Below are 24439 nucleotides of genomic sequence, written 5' to 3' on the forward strand. Positions count from 1 at the left end.
AGCCAGGGAGGATGGATGTGAGGTTTCAGGGCTGAGGGAGTGAGGGGTGATGCAAATGATGGGACATATTTTTAGAAGGGCGGTTTGAGTTTGGAAGAGTTGGCAGAGAGGTTTGGGATCCCGTGAGGGGAGGTTTTCAGGTATATGTAGGTGTGGAATTTCGCGAAAAAGGTTTTCCCCGGTGGCATCATGCTCCTCGTTGTTGGAGAGGGTGCTATCGGTGATGGGGCTGGAGGAGAGGGCCATCGCTGATCGAAATGAGGATTTTGGAGGAGGATAGGCGTCTCTGGAGGGGGTTAAAGCCAAGTGGGAGGAAGAGCTGGGGATGGCACTGGAAATAGGGATGTGGTGTAAGGTGCTGTGGAGAGTGAATGCTTTAACCTAGTGTGCGAGGCTGGTGCTGATACCGCTAAAGGTAGTACAGATGAAGTAAAGGATGCGCTGGTTGTTGGAAGGGGTGGAGGTTATTTGTGAGCAGTGTGGGAGGGGACAGGCCAATAATGCACATATGTTCTGGTCCTGCACCAAGTTGGAGAAATTTTGAAGGGAGTTCTTCAGCACCAGGTCGGCGGTCTTGCATGTGGATTTAGAGCCCAGTCCCCTGGGGCCACATTCAGGGTGTCAGACTTGCTGGAGTTGCAGACAGGAGCGGAGACAGGTGTTTTAGCCTTTGCCTCATTGATCGCTCGCAGGCGGGTCCTGTTGGGATGGTGGTCAGTTTCTCCACCCTGTACGTCTGTGTGGTTGGGGCATTTAATGGTGTTTTTGTATTTGGAAAAGGTGAAATTTGCTCTGAGGGGAGCGAGTGATGAGTCCCATAAGAGATGTACTACATGTCAAGGAGCTGGTTACCGTCAACTGCTAGGGAGAGGATGAGGCGGGAAGGATTTGAGGTTCTGGTAATGTTGTGTTTTAAATGTTAAAATGTTTTTAAAAATTGAATAAAAATACTTTTTTAAAAATTAGAGCTATGAAGATTGTAATGTTTACACAAGACAGAATGCCTGTTGTGACTATACCATTTTCAACAGCAGCTAGACACGTTTTTCCAGTTTGACCTTCTAGAAAATGCAACATTGCACTCAAAGCTGAAAAGATTGAATCCGATACAAAAAGGTCAAAATCGTAAAAGATTGAAACCATTGCCTTTATATACATGTTGACATATATCTGATGTGCAGATATATGGGTCACCAAACGTGGCAAGGCAGGTAGAGGTCAGAGCTCAAAATTATTTGTTTCAAAACTAGAGACAGAGAATATCAAAGGGATATGGGTGAATTTGAACAAGGCTCCAGATGGAAGCATTTACAATTCCTCATGCCCCATTATTTGGGGCAGCACAGCGCCAAGCACTGCTGCCTCACAGCGCCAGGCACCCGGGTTTAATTCTGGCCTTGGGTGACTGTCCATGTGGAGTTTGCACGTTCTCCCCTTGTCCACATGAGTTTCCTCCGAGTGTTTGGGTTTCCTCCCAGTCAATGATCTGCAGGTTAGGTGGATTGGCCATGCTAAATTGCCCCTTAAGTGTCCAAAAATGTGCAGGTTAGGTTGGATTACGGGGATAGGGTGGGGGCATGGGCCTGGGTGGAGTGCTCTTTCGGAGGGTCGGTGCTGTTTAGGTGGACCGAATGGCCTCCTTCTGCACTGTAGGGGTTCTGTCATAGGAAAGATTCAAGCAATGGAGGAGCACTGGCATTACCTGGGATGAGGGCTGGCTGGACCCAAGCGTTCAATGGTACTGATAAAATAAATAGGAATAAATATTCTTTCACTGGTCACTGAGCTATTAACTTGACTTAAATTTAACATTGCATAAAAATTTAAAGATGGGCTGGAAGAGGAATCCATTACACAGGAGATCAAACTGCTGAATTCACAGCAACAAGTTCCTGTTGAAACAGATTCTTCACACTAGGAATTAAAAATTGGTTCCAAAGTGGAGCTACAAAGACTCGTTGGAAAGGAGTGAGAGTAGACTGAGTGGGGGAAGAGAGTGGGAAATAATGGAGAAAAATCTGGACATGGGACATGTTTCATATCGAGCAAGGCAAATTCCAATAGACATAATAATAATAATAATCTTTATTGTCACAATTAGGCTTACATTAATACTGCAATGATGTTACTGTGAAAAGCCACTAGTCACCGCATTCCGGCACCTGCTCGGGTACAGAGGGAATTCAGAATGTCCAAATTACCTAACAGCACGTCTTTCAGGACTTGTGGGAGGAAACCAGAGCACCCGGAGGAAACACACGCAGACACGGGGAGAATGTGCAGACTTCGCACAGACAGTGACCAAAGCTGGGAATTGAACCTGGGACCCTGGTGCTGTGAAGCAACAGTGCTGACCACTGTGCTACCATATTCTGCATTAAGGCAGCGGTGGAATAAAGGAATTAGAGATTGACTTTTTTCTCATGCCCATAGATTTCAAAAGAGACACTATTATACTCCTGTTTACACATAAATGGACCCCAAAACAATATCCAACAACCACCACAACAACTTTTTTTCTAAAATGAAATCCGATTCTGTGGAAACAAAGATTTGCAGATTTGACGTTGCAGCTAATGATGAATGCAGAATACCTTGTTGCAGTCAGTCTAAATCATACCTTCAACTTCACTTTCTGGAAATCCAGGACTCTGACCTGTGGGACTTTGTGGATCACATACAGACGATAATGCTTCTTGTTTGTTACCGGGTTCCTCAGGATGCTGTAAATCAACCCAGTTCATCATTTCAAACTGATCTAATTACTGTCAAACCCCACTGAGTGGAAGGGGTAGAAAAGAAAGACTTGCATTAATATACCACCTTTTCTGACCACCAGGCTTTAAAAACAATGAAATACTTTTCAAGTGTAGTCTTTGTTGCAATCTAGGAGATACAGCAGCCAATTGGTGCATAGAAAGCTCCCAAAATCAGTAATCATGACCAGATAATCGATTTATGTGATGTTCAGAGGTAAATATTGACCAAGCATCAGGGAAAACTCCCCATTCTGCTTCAAAACAGTGGCATGGAATGTTTTACATTCATTCGAGCACGGAATTGGTTTAAAGTTGCGCCAGAAAGACCACTGCTCCAACAGTGAGGCACTTCCTCAGTGTTGCACTCAGATGAGTGACGGAGGACAAACAGCTGCAGAATTTAGTGGCTGAAGGCAAAAAAAATCTGAAAATTGTGCGACAAAGAATTATGTACATACAGCACAAAGCAGCAGACACTGCAGCATGAAAAATTATAACACTGCTTTATGATTTGTCGTGAAATACAAATACTTCTTAATCACTGCATTGAGGTCAGGTTCTATTGGTGGATAAACAAGTAGTCACCATTCCCGATGGGACCGTTTGCTATGTGTGGCCTTGTCTGGACATCCCCAATCCTCATACTTCTTTGCATTAAATTCCATTTGACACTTTTCTGAAAAACAATTATGTAGCAGAATATAACTCCCCACAATAACTAATATGCTGGAGTCCACACACACCAGCACCCAGAATGGTGCAGTCAAAAATGGTGCATGGGATTTCCAGTAGAATCTTGAGATGGATAGAAAGCTGGCTAGCAGCCAGGAAGCAAAATGTTGGAATAAATGGGTATTTTTCGGATTGGCAGTGCTGAGTGGGGTACCGCAGGGATCTGTGCTAGGACCCCAACTGCTCACATTGCATATTAATGATTTGGACAGGGGAACTGAATGTATTATCTCCAAATATGCAGATGATGCAAAATTGGGTATGAGGGTGAGCTGTGAAGAGCATGCAGAGATGCTTCAGCGGGATTTGGACAGGCTGAGTGAGTGGGCAGATGCATGGCAAATGCAATGTAACGTGGATAAACAGGAGGGCATCCGCTTCGGTAGCAAAAATAGGAAAGGCAGATTATTTTTTGAATAGGTGTAAATTGAGAGAGGTAGATACCCAGCGAAACCTTGGTGTTCTCAGTCGCTGAAAGCACACACGCAGGTACAGCAGGCAGTAAAGAAGGTAAATGGTATATAGGCCTACATAGCGAGAGGATTTGGGTGTAGGAATAGAGATGATTTACTGCAATTGCATAGAACATTGGTGAGGCCACACCCGGAGTATGGTGTGCAGTTTTGGTGTCCTTATCGGAGGAAGGACATTCCTACTCAGAAGGGAGTGCAGCAAAGGTTTACCAGACTGATTCCTGGGATGGTGGGACTGTCATATGAAGAGAGACTAAATCGGTTAGGATTGTATTCATTGGAGTTCAGAAGAGTGAGAGGGGATCTCATAAAAACTTACAAACTTCTAACAGGATTAGACAGGGTGGATTCCGAAACAATGTTCCAGACGGTGGGTGAGTCCAGAACTAGGGTCATAGTTTGAGGATTAGGACTGAGGTGAGGAGGAAGTTCTTCACCCAGAGAGTCAACCATGGCTGGAATTGAACCTGGGTCCCTGATGCTGTGAGGCAGTAGTGGGATGGGAGTCCTGAATGGGATGGAGTCCTTCTAGGATGTTGGGTGTGAAGAGCTGCAGTCAAGGTAGCTGCGGGAGTCAGGGGGTTTGTAAGGGATACTAGCCGACAGCCTATTCCCAGAAATTGAAACAGAAAGGTCAAGGAAATGCTGGAGATGGACCATGTACATGTGGTAGAGGGGTGGAAATTGGAAGCAAAATTAATAAATTTTTCCAGGTTCAGATGGGAACATTCAATGGCAACGAAACAGTCATCAATGTACCGACAAGAGAGTTGCGGGATGGGGCCGGAGTTGGATTGGACCAAAGAATGTTCCACATACTCCATAAAGAGACAGGCAAAACTGGGACCCATGCGGTACAATCTTTGGTTTGGAGGAAATGAGACATGCTAAAGGAGAAACTGTTCAGTGATAGGCTAAGTTCAGCCAGACGGAGGAGTGGTGGTGAATGGGGATTGTTCAGTATTAATGTTTGTGTATTGTGAAAGTAGTCAGTGTAATACGGGTTCACACATGGACGAGATCAGGTCATTAGAATATTGCAGGCCAAAGTGGACCATTCAGGATGTTTGTTCAGTCTAAAGCAATTTAACCAAAGGACGTGTGCGAGATGAAGTGTGAAGTGCAATATTGCCACCTACTGGTCTAGTAGCATTTGAAAATCTCAGTTTTAGGACAAATCTCCCCTCCAGGGTTACATCAGTGATCTGGCACAACTCCATATTACTCAGTCCTACGTGGAGCCCTTGTGACTTTGCAGCCGTTTTCTTAAGGGCCAATTTAGCTTGGTCAATCCACCTACTCTACAGATCTTTGTGTGTGGGGGCGAGACACATGAAGACATGGGGAGAATGCGCAAATTCCACACGGACAGTGACCCAGGGCCGGGATTAACCAGTTTGCAAAGAGCTATTGATAGGTTAAGTAAGTGGTCAAAAAGGTGGCACATGGAGTGTAATGTGAAGTTGTTCATTTTGGAAGGGAGAACAAAAAAACTTCAGATGTAGGGAAGTTGCTGAAGTCCTTTATCAAGGATTTCATAGCACAGCATTTTTTGAAAAGCAGTGGTGTAATCAGACAAAGTCAGCATGGATTTCCGAACAGGAAATCATGCTTCACAAATTTATAGAATTATTTGAAGATGGCGGCACAATGATTAGCAGTGCTGCCTCAGAGCGCCAGGGACCCAGGCTCAATTCCAGCCTTGGGTCATTATCTGTTGTGGCGGTATCCACCCATATTAAAGGCTAATCAGAACTGATTTTATATTAAATCATATATTCACTAGATTAAAAACTGATCAGAGCTGAGGTTATATTAAATCATGTATTTAACCCTATATTAAAAACTGATGACTGATGAAGTTGATTATCTCCTGAAAACCATTACTTATCGCAATAAAGTGTTACAGACATTATCTTAGTAAGAGTCCAGATGCAGTGAACTCATTAAGTCTTGTGGCCTTGTCTGGGAATAAGCTTTCCCAACTAAGGGATATCACTTGTATAGTGGCCTTGCCACTATGGGGGGGCTACTGTTTGGCAAGAGACCTTGCCAAGAAGGGAGGCTGATGTTTTTCTGGAGATAGCTACCAGAGGTATCAACCTCGTATCTTTAGGGACAAGTGCCCTGTTAGACCTCCCTAGAAACCAAGGTCTTGCCGACCAAGAAAGAGACTGTTCTTTGTCTCGAAATAACTAGGGAGCCAAACTCCCCAAGTAAGAAAAGGATATAAATGTTTAAACACAGGCTGCGAAAGTTAGAGTTTCGCTTGGAGAGCTGTTTAGGAGATTGCTGGGTGTTTATTTGACCAAGCTGCTATCTCGACTCGTAGAGTTCTGCTCTTGATTGAGTATCGAGCTCAGAGACTACTAGTCGATGGAAGTATGAGATGTTTATAGCTTGAGCAATTATGTAGTTAGGGAGGTCACAGGTTAACTCATCACATATCCTGTATTTGTCAAACTGTATCATTTATCAAAAATACTTGTATTACCTTTTTTCTTTAAATAAATTGCGTATATATTTTACCATACAGATCCATGTCTATTTTAATAAATAAGAGTGACATTTAACCAAGACTCATCATATTCTCACCCTTGAGGCTATCTGAAGTGTCACTTGCCCATGCCTGGCTCTCAAGAATTAGACATATTTAGTCGACGTTAAGGAAAAGATAGCATCTAAGTCAGTCTATCCTGTACACTGAAGGTAATGAACGCAAGGCACATTGTGGATACTATAATTAGAACTCCCAAATAGCGAGCCTTACTTTAGATGTTCACAAGGCCTTGTCTGGTAGCTTATAACCTCAACTAATCAGGAAGATCTTAGATAGAATACTCCTCAACAGTCACATTGTGTGGAGCTTGTACATTCTCTGTGTCTGCGTGGGTTTCCTCCGGGTGCTCCGGTTTCCTCCCACAGTCCAAAGATGTACAGGTTAGGTGGATTGGTCATGCTAAATTGCCCCCGACTGTTCAAAAGGTTAAGTGGGGTTATTGGTTTAGATGGCAGAGTGGGAGTGTGGGCCTGGGCCTAGGTAGGGTGTTTTTCCAGAGGATCAGTGTCGACTCAATGGGCTGAATGGCTTCCTTCTGCACTGTAGTGATTATTTGATTCTATGCAACTAGTAGAGTTGACTAGGGAGAACCAGTGGACGTGGTTTATTTCGACTTTCAGGCGGCTTTTGACAAGGTCTCACATAGCAAATTACTATGTAAAGTGAAAGTGCATGGGATTTCGGGTAGTTTCTTGAGATGGATAGAAGGCTGGTTAGCAGACAGGAAGCAAAACATTGGAATAAACCAATTGGAAGCGGTGACGAGTAGGGGACCACAGGAGTCTGAGGTCGGACCCTGACTGTTCACATTATATATCAATCATTTGGACGAGGAAACCAAAATGTATGATCTCCAAATTTGCAGATGGCACAGATGGTTCTAAATTGGATGGGAGGGTGAACTGTGAATAGGATGCAGAGATGCTTCATAGAATCTGAGACTGCCTACAGTGCAGGCCATCGAATCTGCAACAACCCTCTAAAAGAGCACTAACTAGGTCTACTACATCTCCTTATCACTGTAACCCCATGATCCCACCTAACCTTTGGACACAAAGGGACAATTTACCTTGGCCAATCCAGCTTATCTGCACATTTCTAGACCGTGGGAGGAAACCGAAGCACCCAGAGGAAACCCACACAGACACAGGGAGAAAGTGAAAACTCCACACAGTCACCCAAGGTTGGAATTGAACCCGAGTTCCTGGCACTGAGGCAGCAGTGCGAACCACTGTGCTGCCCACTCTGCCGCCGTGCCACCCATGAGATTTTGACAGAGTGAGCGGGTAGATGTATGGCAGAACCAGTATATTGTGGATAAATATGAAGTTATCCACCTTAGTAGCAAAAGTAGAAAGGCAGATTATTATTTGAATGAGTGTAACAGCGAGACTTTGGGTGTCCTTCTGCACTAGTCGTTGAACGTAAGCGTGCAGGGACAGCATGGCAGTAAAGGAGGCAAATGGTACGTTGGCCTTCACAGCGAGAGGTTGAGAGTATAAGAATAGGGATGTTTTACAGCAATTGTATAGGGCATTGGTGAAGCCACACCTGGAGTACTATGTGCTGTTTTGGTGTCCTCTTTTTTTAATAAACATTTTATTGAGGTATTTTTTGGTATTATAACAACAACACAATGAACAATGAACAGGAAACTATAAACATAGTGCAAAAGCCGTCTCCCTCCCTTACAGGTCCCATCCTTATTAACCCCCTACTCCAAGCTAAACTAACCACCCCCTCCCACTTCTGCTGACGATTAATTTTCCGCAAAGAAGTCGACGAACGGTTGCCACCTCCGGGCGAACCCTAACAGTGACCCTCTCCAGGCGAACTTGATTTTCTCCAAACAGAGAAAGCTAGCCATGTCCGATAGCCAGGTCTCCGACTTCGGGGGCTTTGAGTCCCTCCAAGCTAATAGTATCCGTCTCAAGGCTACCAGGAAAGCAAAGGCCAGAACGTCTGCCTCTTTCTCCTCCTGGATTCCCGGGTCTTCCGACACCCCAAAAATCGCCACTTCTGGACTCAAGCGCCACCCTTGTTTTTAACACCGTGGACATGACATCTTCAAACACCTGCCAGAATCCCCGAAGCTTCGGACATGCCCAGAACATGTGGACATGGTTCGCTGATCCTCCCGCACATTTTGCACACTTGTCTTCCACCCCAAAGAATCTGCTCAGCCTGGCCACTGTCATTTGAGCCCGGTGAACAGCCTTTAATTGTATCCGGCTGAGCAGTTTTGGTGTCCTTATCTGAGGAAGGATGTTCTTGCTCTGTAGGGAGAGCAGCGGAGGTTTACCAGGTTGATTCCTGGGATGGCAGATTGTCAAATGAAGAGGCGCTAACTCGGTTGGAATTATATTCATTGGAGTTTCGAAGAGTGAGAGGGGGTCTCATGGAAACTAACAGGATTAGACAGGGTAGATTCAAAGAGGGCAGCACAGTGCCTAGCACTGCTGCCTCCCGTTGCTCAGGACCTGGGTTCAATCCCGGCCCCGGGTCACTGTCCATGTGGAGTTTGCACATACTCCCCGTGTTTGCGTCGGTCTCACCCCCACAACGCAAAGATGTGCAGGCTAGGTGAATTAGCCACGCTAAATTGCCCTTTAATTGATAAAAAATAATAATTGGGTACGCTAAATTTATTTTTAAAAAAGATTGAATGTTTCCGATGGTGGGGCGTCCAGAATTAGGGATCATAGTTTGAGGATAAGGGGCAAACCTTTTAGGACTGAGGGGAGGAGAAATTTCTTCACCCAGAGAGTAGTGAATCTGTGGAGTTCACTACCACAAAGTAGTCAAAGCCAAAACTTTGTGCAATTTCAGGAAGATATAGCTCTTGGAGCTAAAGGGATCAAGGGATATGGCCGGGGGGGGGGGGGGGGGGGGGGGGGGGGGGAGCGTGGCGGGCTCAGGGTATTGAACATGGATGATCAGCCGTGATCATGATGAATGGCGGGGCAGTCTTGGAAGAGCCAAATGGCTTCCTCTTGCTCTATTTCTTATGTAACAGGGGATTACTTAATTGGAGAAAAATTGCAGAAAGCTGCAACACAGAGACTTGGGAGCACTCGCGCACGAAGCACAAAGCTAGCACACAGGTACAGCAGGTATCAGGAAGGCTAATTTTCCCGAGTATGAGGGCGCTGGAGGAGAGGTTTGCGTTGGTGAGGGGAAACGAGTTTATATATCTGTAGGTGCAGGACTTTCTGCGTAGACAGGTACCAACCTTCCCACTCCTGCCGCCGCCACTCAGCGGGATTCAGGACAGCGTAGTTTCCAGAGGATGGTTAGGTGAGGGGAGTGTTTCTGACATTTATAAGGAACTTATGGAATCAGAGGAGACGCAGACCAAGGAGCTGAAGCGCAAGTGGGTGGAGGAGTTACGGGGAAGAGATAGAGGAGGGCCTTTGGGCGGACACGTTGAGTAGAGTCAACGCAACCCAACTTGTGCCAGACTCAGCCTGATTCAATTTAAGGCTGTGCACCGGGCTCACATGACAGTGGCCCGGACGAGCAGATCCTTTGGGTTGGAAGGTAGGTGCGCAAAATGTGCGGGAGGACCAGCGAACCACGTCCACATGTTCTGGTTATGTCCAAAGCCAAGGGGATTTTGGCAGGGGTTTGCTGACGTCATGTCCAAGGTATTAAAAACAAGGATGGCATTGAGTCCAGAGGTGGCGACTTTTGGGGTGTCGCAGGATCCAGGAGGAGAAAGAGGCAGATGTTCTGGCATTTGCATCCCTGGTAGCCTGAGGCGGATATTACTAGCATGGAGGGACTCAAGGCCCCCGAAGTCAGAGACCTGGCTATCGGACGTGGCTAGCTTTCTCTGTCTGGAGAAAATTAAGTTCGCCTTGAGGGCGTCACTGTTAGGGTTCGCCCGGAGGTGGCAACCAATCGTAGACTTCTTCGTGGAGAATAAATCGTCAGCAGTGGAGGGGTTGGGGGTAGGGTTAGGGTAGCATAGATTAGGGGGTTGATTAATGGTGGGGCCTGTTGGGGAGAGGTGGTATTTGCACTATGTTTATATTTTCATGTACATTGTTTATATTGCTGCTGTCACAATGCCAAATAAATACCTCAATAAAATGTTTTTTTTTTTAAAAAAAGGCTAATTGGCCCTTACTTCAAGGGGGGGAGCATGTGGTGTCCACAGGTACCCTCGAGACCTTCCATGCCTGTTGGGCACTGCAGGAACTGGGATGCCTTATTGACCCCATCAATCACATTTTGGTCTGACGATTTAAGACTAATTTTAAGGTAGTTTCCCTTTAAGGGACTCCCTTTATTTTGTCCCTCAGTTCATTTTATTTTGTTTACTTGGTTATTTATGTTCAATCAAAATAGTTGGGAGTATACAAGGTACTGGTGAGACCACATCTGGAGTACTGCGAGCAGCTTTCTTCCCCTTCTTTAAGGAAAGATATTTTATTGCAGGCAGTTCAAAGAAGGTTCAACTAGGATTCTCCCCGGTATGGAGTGTCTTATGAGCAAAGGCTAAACATGTTGGGACTGTATTCATTAGAATTTAGAAAAATGAGAGGTGATCTCGTTGAAACATATAGGATTCTTAAGGAGCTTGACAGGGTAAATGCTGAGAGAATGGTTCCCCGCATGGGAGAGTCGAGGACCAGAGGGTATCGCCTCAGAATAGGGGGGGGGGGGGGGCAGTGTAAGATGGAGATGAGGAGGAATTTCTTCTCTCAGGAGGGTTGAGTACCTTTGGAACTCCTTGCCACAGAGAATTGTATGGGCAGAGTCCTTGTGTATATTTAAGGCCGAGATAGAAAAGATTCTTGGTCAATAAGGGAACAAAGGGTTACAGGAAAAGGGCAGGAAAGTGGACGTGAGGAACGGCGGATTAGACATGATCCCATTGAATGGCGGAGCAGACACAAGGGGCTGAATGTCCGATTCCTGTTCCTATTTCTTATGGTCTTAACACCAACAAAAACAGGCCGAGAGAAAACCCGTGACAGGAGCTGTTCCACTGGCATCAAGCCTTGACCACATTCTCATTGAAACACTCACCTCAGGAATGTCAGGGACTTGATGGTTGATAGTGTGTCCAGATCTCCCTGTAGGGACAGATGGAAGATAAGAATGACCAGGTTAACATTGAAACAGCTCACAAACAGGCTGCAATATTTGTTGTGGGTCAAAAAGGAGAATTAGGAGCACACAATGCTACACAACGACACACTGAACTTGTTCCACCATTACATTAGATTGTGGCCAATTGCCCATGTTAGTTCCATATCCCTTGCCTCGCAAACACGGACTTCCAAACTTCCTAACAGATTTGTATTGGAGGGGTCCTGATTTCCACGCTGTGCGAAGTGAGTCCAGACAGCACTCCCAAAGGCCTGGCTCCAACTTTAAGGTTAGCTGCCTCCTTGATGTCTGCGCTCCGCACCTGAAGAAATAATTTGTCTTCAGCATTGCTGAAAAAACATGGTGCAGTTGAAACTTTTTGTCTTGCACTCCTCAGGACAATATGCAAGAATAGCCCAAATTGTAAAGGGAACAACAATTTCTACTGCATGAGAAGAGGGTGCTGATTGGTTGGCTGGCAAGTGGACTCAAACAGAATTGTTGCACTAGCTACTGATAATTGACCGTTAACTGCCATGTTCTTTAAAATTCAAACACTGCAAGTTGACTATGATTGGTCATGGTATTGTCCTGGGAAATGAGTCAGGGAATAGCTGTCACCTAGTTTGTTTAGTTGGAAAAGGCACGTGTAAACAAGTGAGCCATACTGCGAGCCTGACTGATAGCTTTAAATTGGTTGTCAGTATGATTCTTAGTACGATCAGGATTGAATTTGAGAGCAATATGGAGCCCATTAAGGTTTGTAAAGAAGGTCTTACATGCCGCTGTGGATTGAAATATAGGAAACATAACATATCACCCACATATGAAATGAAAATCGATTGTCATAAGTAGGCTTCAATGAAGTTACTGTGAAAAGCCACTAGTCGCCACATTCCGGCGCCTGTTCGGGGAGGCTAGTCCGGGAATTGAACCGTGCTGCTGGCCTGCTTGAAAAGCCAGCGATTTAGCCCAGTGTACTAAACCAGCCCCCGTAATGTACGAGGGGTAGGTAGGTGTTTCGGTGTCATTCCATTGAAGAACCATCTCACATGGAACCCAACAAAGATGTTTGAGAGAGTTGGGCAGAGAGGGGATCCCATGGCAACACGTTCTATTTGGGCAGACATGGCGTCATTCAATCTCAACTCAATTGAGCGAGTCGCTGATCCCGAGTTTAATGAACACTGATACACACAACGGTTGTGAATCTGGATCGCCATGATATAGTGCTGCAATGTAAATGTCTGTGGCTGCCTTAAGCGGTACATTGGTGAATAGGCTCATAATGTCAAATAAGCACACAGGCATGACATCGCTATGATTTGCAAGTCCTGTATGGACTCTGCAAATGTGAAGGAATTTTGCAGTGTATGTGAAAAACATGCTCAAAACTGGTTGCAACAACTCACTCAACCATTTGGCCAAATCATGATGTATCAAGCCAGTCATCGATAGGCTTGTGTGCAAAGGCACATCACTTGTGTCTTGGGCAGTCCATACATACGTGTGCACAGTGAGCTGTGAAGACCAACTCTACCACATATATCACGCGATAATTATTTGTCTACCAGTTAGCATATCGGAGGTAGAAGTACAAAGGCCAAATTCAAGATTACAAAAACATAGTTTGACTCTCAGGTAAATTATCTCTCAATTTTCTGTGTTTTAAACATAAGGTTGGGTCAGTTTTCATTTCCAAGCATATTAATAATGTTAAAATGAGAGATTCCGACGATTGAGCATGTTGATACAAGATGAGATTGAACAGATTGGCAATAGGGTTACCAATTTGAACCATGTCTGACACTGCGTTTGGCCTGAGGGGGGCAAATTTCTTTCATTAATCGATTTGATCAGTTTATGTCACTATAATGCCTCAATAGGCAACCACACCATAAACTAGAGCCACTTGAAACACACCTGCACCGAAGTGGAAGAGGGTGGGCAATGCCATCAACAATGCCAATAAACATAGAAATCTCTCTGGCATGTGCTTCCTGAAAGCGAAGAGTTTGCTCTTACACTTGGTTTCAGTTTTGGTGTGCCTTCATTCCACATCGAATGGGAAGAGGTATTTACGGAGTTCAAATTCCTCTACCCCAACTATCCTGCCACAAACCAGTGTCCACTGGAGTGACTGAATCATTGAAGGTGCACTGAGCTGATCTAGTGGATGCACATAGCGGAATTCCAAACAACAGGTCTGATTTTCACATGCAACGCGGTTGCAAGGCCTGAAACCAACCTGGACATACACATCAGTAAATCCGACAAAGAGACAGGAATAGTCATCCTGAATAAGTGGGAATATATCAACAAAAAGCATGCCGAGTCCAAATTAGTATCTGTTGGGCCTGCGCGCAGTGTGACCAGACAGCTTTGCTCAAAAGCAAGCTAAAAAAGCTTGTTGGATTTAAGATCATCAGGTTGACGGGTGATCTATATAATATGGCTCAGTGTGCATGTATGTATGGGCTGCCGAAGACATCCTATCTTATCAACAACCGGTTCTATACAACGTGAATTGGCCCAATAGCTGGGTGAGTTGCTGCAACCAGTTTTGAGCAAGTGTTCCACACCCAGTGAAGAGTTCCTTTAGATTTGCGAAGACCATACAGAACTTGGGCATAACATCGCTATCAGTTTGCATGTGCTTATTTGACATTCCTACCCCACACACCAATGTTCCACTTAATGATGACAGACATTCAGGTCTACTCCACCTCTGTCTCAATGCCATATTGCAGGGTTCTCCCCATACCCCTTGACACCTTTAGAGTCTAGAAATCTATTTCCTCCCTGAATATTCAGTGATTATGCTTCCACAGCCTTCTGTAGTAGAGAATTCCATAAGTTCACCATTCTGAGTGAAATTTGCATCTTAGCCCTAAATGGTCTACGCAGTATCACAAGACTGAACCCTGCTTCTAGAACCCCCCACCCCCAGCAGAGGAAACAGCATCTCTGTATCCAGTCTGCCCAGCTGTCTAGAGTTCTATACGTTTCAATTAGATCCTCTTTCATTCTTTGAACTTTCTGTGAATACACAAGTCGACCCAGACTTTCCTCACACGACAAGCCTGCCACCCCAGGAATTAGTCTGGTTAACCTTTGCTGCACTCCCTTTATAGCAAGAACATCCTTTGTTAGATAACGAGACCAAAACTGCACACAATACTCCAGGTGTGGTCTCACCAAGGCCCTTTACAGCTGCAGCAAGGCATGCTTGCTCCTGGACTCAAATCCTTTTGCAACAAAGGCCAACATACCATTTGCCTTTTTTCCCAAATTTTTTGTTCAAGGAATTTTCATATAAGCAGATTAATGAAAGCAGAGGAACAATCAAACAACTCCATAAACAGCCAACACCTACTTCCCCCCCCCCCCCCCGTGCTCCCCGACTCCTTCTCCCTCTCACATCCCACCTTCCCCATTTTAACCCCTTACCCCCCCCCCCCCTCGCTCCCCCCTCCCATCCGCGGACCCCCTCAAGACTAACTCAACCTTCTCCAACTTCAGGAACTTCGGCAAGTCGCTCACCCGCAGCCCTGCCTTTGGTGGCTCCAAGTCCTGCCACCTGAACATAATCCACCTCCAGGCTATCAGGGAGGCAAAGGCCAAAACATCAACCTCTCTCACCCCTGGACTCCCGACACCCCAAATATAGTCACCTCTGGACTCGGGACCACCTCCACACCCAGCACCTCTAACATCACACCTGCAAACCCCAGGGGCGGCAGCCCAGGAAATGGCGGTACCGCTCTCCTTACAAAGTCTCGAATCTGCAGCCAGCCCCGCCAGTGCAAACCTATGGTTATTGCAGATTGGTGTCCACACCGAGGCACCCTCCAGCCCTAACTGCTGCCTCCACCGCCCCCACACCCTTAGGATCGACACCACACTGGGCTCACAAAACACCATGTCAGCAAGAATAGTAAAGGTGCCGACATCAAAGCCTTAAATATGTTCCTCTACACGGTGCCGCCTCCACCCAACTCCTCCCCCACGGCCCATTTCCTAACCGTAGCAATACTCGCCGTCCAGTAGTAATTCGCCATATTCGGCAGTGCCAGACCCCCCCCACTCCAAACACCAAGAAAGCCCCCCTAATCCATGGGGTCTTCCCCGCTCACACAAATTCAGAGATCAGCACATTGACCTTCTTAAAAAAGTCTTGGGGACAAAGATTGGGAGGTTCTGGAACAAGAAACAAAACCTTGGCAGCACCGTCATTTTTACTGTCTGCACCCGCCCAGCCAATCTCTCAAAATCCACTTTCATCTGTTCCACCAACCGAGCCAGGTTCAACTTATGCAACTGTGCCCAGCCCTGCGCCACCTGGATACCCAAGTGTCTAAAACTCACCCTCACCACTCTAAATGGCAACTCCCCTAACCTCCTTTCCTGCCCTCATCTCAATCGGGAACACCTCGCCCTTCCCCAATTTCAACATATATCCTGAGAATCGGCCAAATTCCTCCACGATCCCCATGCTGCTTCCGATACTGCCCAAATATACAGCAACATGTCGTCCACATACAATGAGCCCCTGTGCTCAATCCCTCTCCAGCTCCCCCTACGCACCATTGCCAGCAGCTCTATCCCCAAGGCAAAGAGCAATGGAGAGAGCTGGCACCCCTGCTTCGCCCATGATGCATACCAAAGTACCCCGAATTTGCTTGGTCCATCCGCAATCTTATAGAACAATCAGACCCAGTCCACAAACCTCTGCACAAACTGCCCCAGCAACTCCTAGCTCCACCCGATCAAACGCCTTCTCCACGTCCATCGCCACCACTACCTCCGCCTCTCCGAAGAAGTCATGATTACATTAAGAAACCTCCCCACGTGGGGCCGACAACTGCCCCACCTTCACAAAACCCGTTTGATCTTCGCCTATCACCCCCAGGACGCAGTTCTCGATTCAAGAGGCCAACACCTTCACCATTAGTTTGGCGTCTACGTTTAGTGATATTGGGTAGCATGACCCGCACTGCCCCGGATCCTTCTTCTTTAGAATCAGGGAGATGGAAGCCTGCGACAATGTAGGGGGGAGTTTCCCCGCTCTCCCTTGCTTCATTATACACCCTCGCCAGCAGCCGCCCCAGATCTGCCTCCACCCTGTCCACCCTCAAAATCTCATCCACCAGTCAAGCCATCTCTACCTGCTCCACTTTCTCCCTATGCACCTGTATTGAAATAACCTCCCCGCCCCCCCCTAACCACCGCCTTGAATGCCTCCCAGTGTGGCGGCTGTGACCTCCGGCATATCGTTTAGTTCCACGTACCTTCAAATGGCAGCCCACGCCTGCGTTTACCAGGACCACCGGCATTGTTTCCAACTTCCCACTCACCATCATACCACCTCCAGTCCACCCGCAAATCCACCCAGTGCGGCGCGTGGTCGGAAACCACAATCGTCAAATACTCCCAAGTCTACCACCCCCGCCAATAGCATCTTGCCTAGCTCGAAAAAAATCAATCCGTGAGTACACCCGAAGCACATGGAAGTATGATAATTTTCACCTTTGAGCCAGCCCCGGCCCACGTCACGTGACCTTCGAGGTCCGTCCTCTGATATCCACCATCAATCTCTTCCCAACTGCGCCATACCAACCGCACCCTTGTCAGCAGCCCTCTCCTCCCCCACCCCACCCGCAAACAAAGAACCAACCCTATTTCCCACCCACCCCACTCTTCTGGCAACCCTCCACCTCACTCCTGTTAATTAGCCCGCCCAGCTAACATGGTGGCCCCCGCCCAAGGCCTCCAACCACCCTTCCTCCCTCCAGTTCCCCTCACACCTCCCGACTGCACATCCCTGAAGAGTAACAAAAGGCACAGTCACCATCATTGCTCCCCCACGAAAATCTGTCCCCAAAAATCCAACAAAACTTTAAAAAGCATGCAAAACTCCTACAAAGTTCAATGTTGCAGTCCATTGTCCCTCAAGTTCCATCGCCTCCCCTAGCGCTTCAAAATAAAACTCACTTTTGGAAAGTCACTCACAGGTGGGCCGGGTATAATACTCCAAGCTTCACCCACTTTTTAAAGAGGGCAGCCTTAAACCGGTTAAACCCAACCTATTCTTCGCCAGCTCTGCACCCAGGTCCTGGTGCACTCACCCACAGCTCATTCCCCTCTCAGGTGCATTCCCTGGTATGCCTCGCCCATCGGAGGATCTTCTCCTTGCCCAGAAAGTGTAACCGCACCAGCATCGTCCTTGGCGGCTCATCTGCCTGCGGCATCCTCCACAGCTCCCCGTGTGCTCGGTCGGCCTCCAGGTCAATTTCTCCAGCATCCTGGCCAGGTACACACCAGCCTCCACACCTTCAATGCCTTCAGGCCTTCCGACACTCCTGAAGTTTTGCCTTCTGAATCGATTCTCTAAATCCCCCACTTCTCCCTCAGCCTCTTCTGGCTCTCTCGCATCACTCCCATCGCAGCCACCGAGGCCAACTGGTCTGCGTGCAGCCTCACCACCTCCTCCATTTTCTGGATCGTCAGGCCCTGGGACTCCAGCCTCTGCTCCACTTGCTCAATCCCAGTTTTAGGCTGTTCCACCACCTTGGCTAGGAGTTCCTGGGCCTCTTCCGTCTGCTGCTGAAACTCATCGTTGAGGAACTTCACCAACTGCTCCGTCGACCACTGGGCAGGCAGCGCAACCCCCCCTTGCCTTCGGTCATCTTTCCCTGTGATGCACTACGAAGACTCTCCTGTTCCAACAGCTCTTACCTTCTCGCACCACTCCTTGTCCATGGATCCATCCACCAGTCAAACCAGAGGAACAAAACCCTCCCCAGGCACTCCTGCACCTCTTGCTCTCAAATAATTTGCTCTTTGGGTGGGAAAAAGACCGGAAAAGTCCATTTTGAGCAGGAGCCATCAAATGTGCGACTGCTCGCACCACGGCCGCCACCGGAAGTCCCATTTGCCTTCCTAACTACCTGCTGTACCCGCATACCTGCTTTCAGTGACTGGTGTACTAGGACACTCAGGCCCCTTTGTACATCAACATTTCCTAATCTACCACCATATAAATAATACTTTACCATTCTGTTTCTCTCTCTGAAGTGAATAATTTCACAATTATCCACGTTATGCTGCATCTGTCACATATTTGCGCACTCGCGCAACTTGTCTAAATTACTGAAGCCTCTTAACATCCTCCTCACCACTCATGGTAGCACAGTGGTTAGCACAGTTGCTTCACAGCACCAGGGACCCGGGTTTGATTCCCGGCTTGGATCGCTGCCTATGCGGAATCTGCATGTTCTCCCCATGTCTGTGTGGGTTTCCTCAGTGCGCCCCGGTTTCCTCCCACAGTCCAAAGATGTGCGGGTTAGGTGGATTGGTCACGCTAAATTTCCCCATAGTGTCCAAATGTTAGGTGGAGCTGCTGGGTTACGGGGATAGGGTGGAGGTGTGGGCTTGTTAGGGTGCTCTTTCAGGGGCTGGTGTCGACTCGATGGGCCAAATGGCCTCCTTCTGCACTGTAAACCCTCTTACCCATTTTTGTATGAATTGAAGATGAGAAGATAACTGAAAAGTGGATGGATTGGCAATATTCAAAAAATTATACAGAACAGAAGAGGTTCTTTGGCCCAACAAGTCTGCTCCGGCAAAAAAACTACTCTGATCAACACGAATCCCACTTCCTAGTACTCGGCCCATAGCCTTGAATGTTATGACATTTCAGGTGCTCATCCTAGTACCTTTTAAAGATTGTGAGGTTTCCTGCCTCAACTACCCTCCCAGGCAGTGCATTCCAGATATCCAGCACCTGGCTGAAAAATATTTCCCTCAAATCCTCTCTAAACCTCCTGCATGTAACTTAAAAAGATGTCCCATTGTTATTGACCCTTCAACGAAGAGGTGCCGAATATTAAAATGCATCAGTTAGCTTCTCATCTTAAGATTCATTTCCACCATTTGGCTCAATATTGAAACTGGCCAGTCTGTGTATTCCTTACAGGCCCTGTTGTTCAAGGATTTCAAGGCTGTGCCTGTCAAGTGTAAAAATCCTTATAGCCATTAACAGTCAGAGCGTGGAGGATGGTCTGTGAGCTGGGAGGTCTAATTTAACTTCCGTTCTCTCTCCCATCAGGTCTTATGGACCATGGATTTGATATCTGGGGGGATAGAGTTCTTTATAGGCTGGGCGATATGTTTAGTGGTGCTTCCTTGTTACCTTTTGAGCAGCTGTCAACAATTTGATACCCAAGGTGCGGTTTTTTCAGATATCTACAACTGAAACTTCATCCTTTTCTGCATCTCGATGGGCAGCACGGTAGCATTGTGGATAGCACAATTGCTTCAAAGCTCCAGGGTCCCAGGTTCCATTCCGGTTTGGGTCACTGTGTGCAGAGTCTGCACATCCTCCCAGTGTGTGCATGGGTTTCCTCCGGGTGCTCCGGTTTCCTCCCACAGTCCAAAGATGTGCAGGTTAGGTGGATTGGCCATGATAAATTGCCCTTAGTGTTGGGTGGGGTTACTGGGTTATGGGGATAGGGTGGAGGTGTTGACTCTTTACAAGAGCCGGTGCAGACTCGATGGGCCGAATGGCCTCCTTCTGCACTGTAAATTCTATGAAATTCTATAATGTCTCACTAATGCAAAACATCCTAATATCCACAGAACCTATGCAATTAATCAGCAGGATTTATGATTGTTCTAGATCCTGTGTGAATATACTAGAGATTCTGCCGTCTTGGGGAGGGTTTGCCAATTATCACGGAGAGGACGGCTGGGCCTCAAGTTTAATATCTTGTCCAACAATGGAACTGACAATGCAGCTCTCCGTCAGTGCTGCACTGGGATTGTCAGTGTGCTCCAGTCTCTGGAGTGGGGAACAAACAACAGTGTGACTTGGAGGCAGGAGCACTACCACAGACAGAGCGGCTGGAGAAATTGTGAAATTTGCCTCAACTACTTCGGAGTGAACTTTTCAAATGCATCAGGAAACCGAGATTGTGGAGGAGGAGGCAGAGTCACTGAGCACGGGGTGTGTGTGTGTGGGGGGGGGGCAGGTTTTGCAGCATATTGTTGACAGCACTCACATTGACCACATTTCTCAAAGACATGCAACTTACCAGTTCCAGTAAGTTGTTGTTGGTGAGTATCAACTCCCGCAGATTGGGCAACGCCTGCTCGAGCCCTTCACCTACCCGGCTGAAACAGAGAAATTTTTTTAAATCTTCCACTCAGTTCCCCCATTCACAGCTTTGAAAAGAGCAGGTTTGAGGACTCACCAGATGCGGTTGTTGTTGAGCAGGAGACTCTTCAATCGCCGCAGCAGCGGGAATCCATCTAGTTTGCGGATCTCATTGTCTGAGAAATCAATGCAGTCAAATTGATCGAATGTCGCTCCCAAATTCTCCACAACTGGGATTTTGTAACCTGTAAACCAGCAAAAACTATCAAGAGCCTGAACCACAACTCAGACATAGGGGAGGTAGAGCCACAGCAGACCAGGGCCTGGGGGTGGGGGTAAAGGGCCTGACTGTGGGGGTGGGTGTAAAGGGAAGGGGGAGAGAAACGGGCGGGGGGGCGGGAAACGGGGAGTGGGGGGGGGGGGGGGGGGGAGACGGGGAGTGGGGGGGCGGGAGAAGGGGAGTGGGGGACGGGAGCCCGGGTGGGGGAGACCAGGTTGGGGGGGGGGGGGGCGGAAGACCGGGTGGGGGGGGGGGGGGGGGCGGGAGACTGGGTTGGGGGGGGGGGGGGCGGGAGACCGGGTTTGGGGGGGGCGGGAGACCGGGTTGGGGGGGGGGCGGGAGACCAGGTTGGGGGGGGGGGCAGGGGCGGGAGACCGGGTTTTGGGGGGGGGGGGGGGGGGAGGGGAGACCGGGTTTGGGGGGGGGCAGGGGAGACCGGGTTGGGGGGGGGGGGGGAAAGAGGGGAGACCGGGTTGGGGGGGGGGGGGCAGGGGCGACCGGGTTTGGGGGGGGGGGGGGGCGAGAGACGGGTGCGGGGCGTGAGGGGGGGAAAGGGTGCGGGGCGTGAGGGGGGGGGGAAAGGGTGCGGGGCGTGAGGGGGGGAAAGGGTGCGGGGCGTGAGGGGGGGGGAAAGGGTGCGGGGCGTGAGGGGGGGGGAAAGGGTGCGGGGCGTGAGGGGGGGGGAAGGGGGGGGGGCGTGAGGGGGGGGGAAGGGGGGGGGCGTGAGGGGGGAAGGGTGCGGCGCGTGAGGGGGGAAAACTGTGCGGGGTGGGGGAAAAGGGTGCAGGGCGGGAGGGGGGGAAAGGGTCTTGGAGGGGGGGTTAATGGGTCTGGGGGGGGTAAATGGGTCTGGGGGGGTAATGGGTCTGGGGGGGGTAATGGGTCTGGGGGGGGTAATGGGTCTGGGGGGGGTAATGGGTCTGGGGGGGGTAATGGGTCTGGGGGGGGTAATGGGTCTGGGGGGGGTAATGGGTCTGGGGGGGTAATGGGTCTGGGGGGGGTAATGGGTCTGGGGGGGGTAATGGGTCTGGGGGGGGTAATGGGTCTGGGGGGGGGGTAATGGGTCTGGGGGGGTAATGGGTCTGGGGGGGTAATGGGTCTGGGGGGGGTAATGGGTCTGGGGGGGGTAATGGGTCTGGGGGGGGTAATGGGTCTGGGGGGGGTAATGGGTCTGGGGGGGGTAATGGGTCTGGGGGGGGTAATGGGTCTGGGGGGGGGTAATGGGTCTGGGGGGGGTAATGGGTCTGGGGGGGGTAATGGGTCTGGGGGGGGGGTAATGGGTCTGGGGGGGGGTAATGGGTCTGGGGGGGGGGTAATGGGTCTGGGGGGGGGTAATGGGTCTGGGGGGGGGTAATGGGTCTGGGGGGGTAATGGGTCTGGGGGGGGTAATGGGTCTGGGGGGGTAATGGGTCTGGGGGGGTAATGGGTCTGGGGGGGTAATGGGTCTGGGGGGGTAATGGGTCTGGGGGGGTAATGGGTCTGGGGGGGTAATGGGTCTGGGGGGGTAATGGGTCTGGGGGGGTAATGGGTCTGGGGGGGTAATGGGTCTGGGGGGGTAATGGGTCTGGGGGGGTAATGGGTCTGGGGGGGGTAATGGGTCTGGGGGGGTAATGGGTCTGGGGGGGTAATGGGTCTGGGGGGGTAATGGGTCTGGGGGGGTAATGGGTCTGGGGGGGTAATGGGTCTGGGGGGGTAATGGGTCTGGGGGGGTAATGGGTCTGGGGGGGTAATGGGTCTGGGGGGGTAATGGGTCTGGGGGGGTAATGGGTCTGGGGGGGTAATGGGTCTGGGGGGGTAATGGGTCTGGGGGGGTAATGGGTCTGGGGGGGTAATGGGTCTGGGGGGGGTAATGGGTCTGGGGGGGTAATGGGTCTGGGGGGGTAATGGGTCTGGGGGGGTAATGGGTCTGGGGGGGTAATGGGTCTGGGGGGGTAATGGGTCTGGGGGGGTAATGGGTCTGGGGGGGTAATGGGTCTGGGGGGGTAATGGGTCTGGGGGGGTAATGGGTCTGGGGGGGTAATGGGTCTGGGGGGGTAATGGGTCTGGGGGGGTAATGGGTCTGGGGGGGTAATGGGTCTGGGGGGGTAATGGGTCTGGGGGGGTAATGGGTCTGGGGGGGTAATGGGTCTGGGGGGGGTAATGGGTCTGGGGGGGTTAATGGGTCTGGGGGGGTAAATGGGTCTGGGGGGGTAAATGGGTCTGGGGGGGTAAATGGGTCTGGGGGGGTAAATGGGTCTGGGGGGGTAAATGGGTCTGGGGGGGTAAATGGGTCTGGGGGGGTAAATGGGTCTGGGGGGGGTAAATGGGTCTGGGGGGGTAAATGGGTCTGGGGGGGTAAATGGGTCTGGGGGGGGTAAATGGGTCTGGGGGGGGTAAATGGGTCTGGGGGGGGGTGTAATGGGGGTGTAATGGGCCTGGGGGGGGGGGGTGTAAAGGGTGTGGGGCGGGGTTATGGGTCGGGGGGGGGGGGTAAAGGGTCTGGGGGGGGGGAAGAGGGGTAAAGGCTCTGGGGTGTAATGGGCCTAGGTGTTTGATTCAGTATTCCCTCCCAGGCTGTGTGTCCCATGGTCCGCGCTTCTAATTGCGGCGGGGTCAGTGTCTGAACTGCGACTCTCTCTCATTCTCACCCCGCAGGTCCAGCTCCCGATCCCGCACGGGGTTGGTGTATTGAGCCGCCAACTCGATCAACTCAGCCGTGAGCTTCACCATGATGGTCCGGACTCCCAGACCGCACCGCGACCAAGTGCGTGCGCCCGCGCCGCCACCCCCACACTGCACCACGGCCGAAGCACGTCCTCACCCCCACACTGCATTGCGCCTGGGCTTGCCCTCACTTCCTGAGCGCCGAAGGGGCGGGGCATTGCTGCAGGGGGCGGGGCTAGGGTGGGTGGGGATTGTGTCTGGAATGGGCCCAATGAGAGTGGCCCGTAACTTCCTCCCCGGTCAGCGACTGGTCTGCCGCACATGCGCGGCGTAACGGGGGTCGACAGGCACGCGCGGGAAGCGCGCGGCCTTCAAACTCCTCGCAGGTTTTATTTATCTGCTTGATGCAGTGCGCATGCGCTGGAGCTGGAGCTGCTGAAGCAACCTCGGCCACTTACCTGGATGTTAGGTGAGATTTGTGCACTGTCATAATATACACCAGTATATTATGGTGCAGACACACACACACACACTGATGGACATGCAGTGGGACCAATCAGCATACACAACACCGCAGCCAATCACCAGTGAGAGCACACGCACTATAAAGACAGGGGACAGGAGAGTTCCCGCTCATTCTAATAGCAGCCAGCTCGGAGCACAGAGCTCACAGCCTGCAACACAGACATTCACCATTTGCTGAGTGCATCACCTGGTTAGGACTAGGCATGGATC

At 49.7% G+C, this 24439-nt stretch overlaps 1 protein-coding gene across 1 annotated transcript in view; it reads right to left on the reverse strand.

The window, feature by feature from the left end:
* The window catches only part of snrpa1 (small nuclear ribonucleoprotein polypeptide A'), a 54380-nt gene extending 30524 nt beyond the window's left edge, over positions 1-23856 (reverse strand). Inside the window, exons 1-5 of the mRNA XM_072468813.1 lie at positions 23689-23856; positions 20879-21026; positions 20720-20798; positions 11562-11608; positions 2621-2723 (exon numbers count right to left, since the gene is read on the reverse strand). Coding sequence (XP_072324914.1) covers positions 2621-2723; positions 11562-11608; positions 20720-20798; positions 20879-21026; positions 23689-23770 — 459 coding nt within the window. The 5' untranslated portion in view covers positions 23771-23856. The remainder of the gene's footprint in view (positions 1-2620; positions 2724-11561; positions 11609-20719; positions 20799-20878; positions 21027-23688) is intronic.
* Positions 23857-24439: the final 583 nt, after the last annotated feature.

Source organism: Scyliorhinus torazame, chromosome 12 (genome assembly GCF_047496885.1).
Source record: "Scyliorhinus torazame isolate Kashiwa2021f chromosome 12, sScyTor2.1, whole genome shotgun sequence".
In the NCBI taxonomy this organism is placed as follows: domain Eukaryota; kingdom Metazoa; phylum Chordata; class Chondrichthyes; order Carcharhiniformes; family Scyliorhinidae; genus Scyliorhinus; species Scyliorhinus torazame.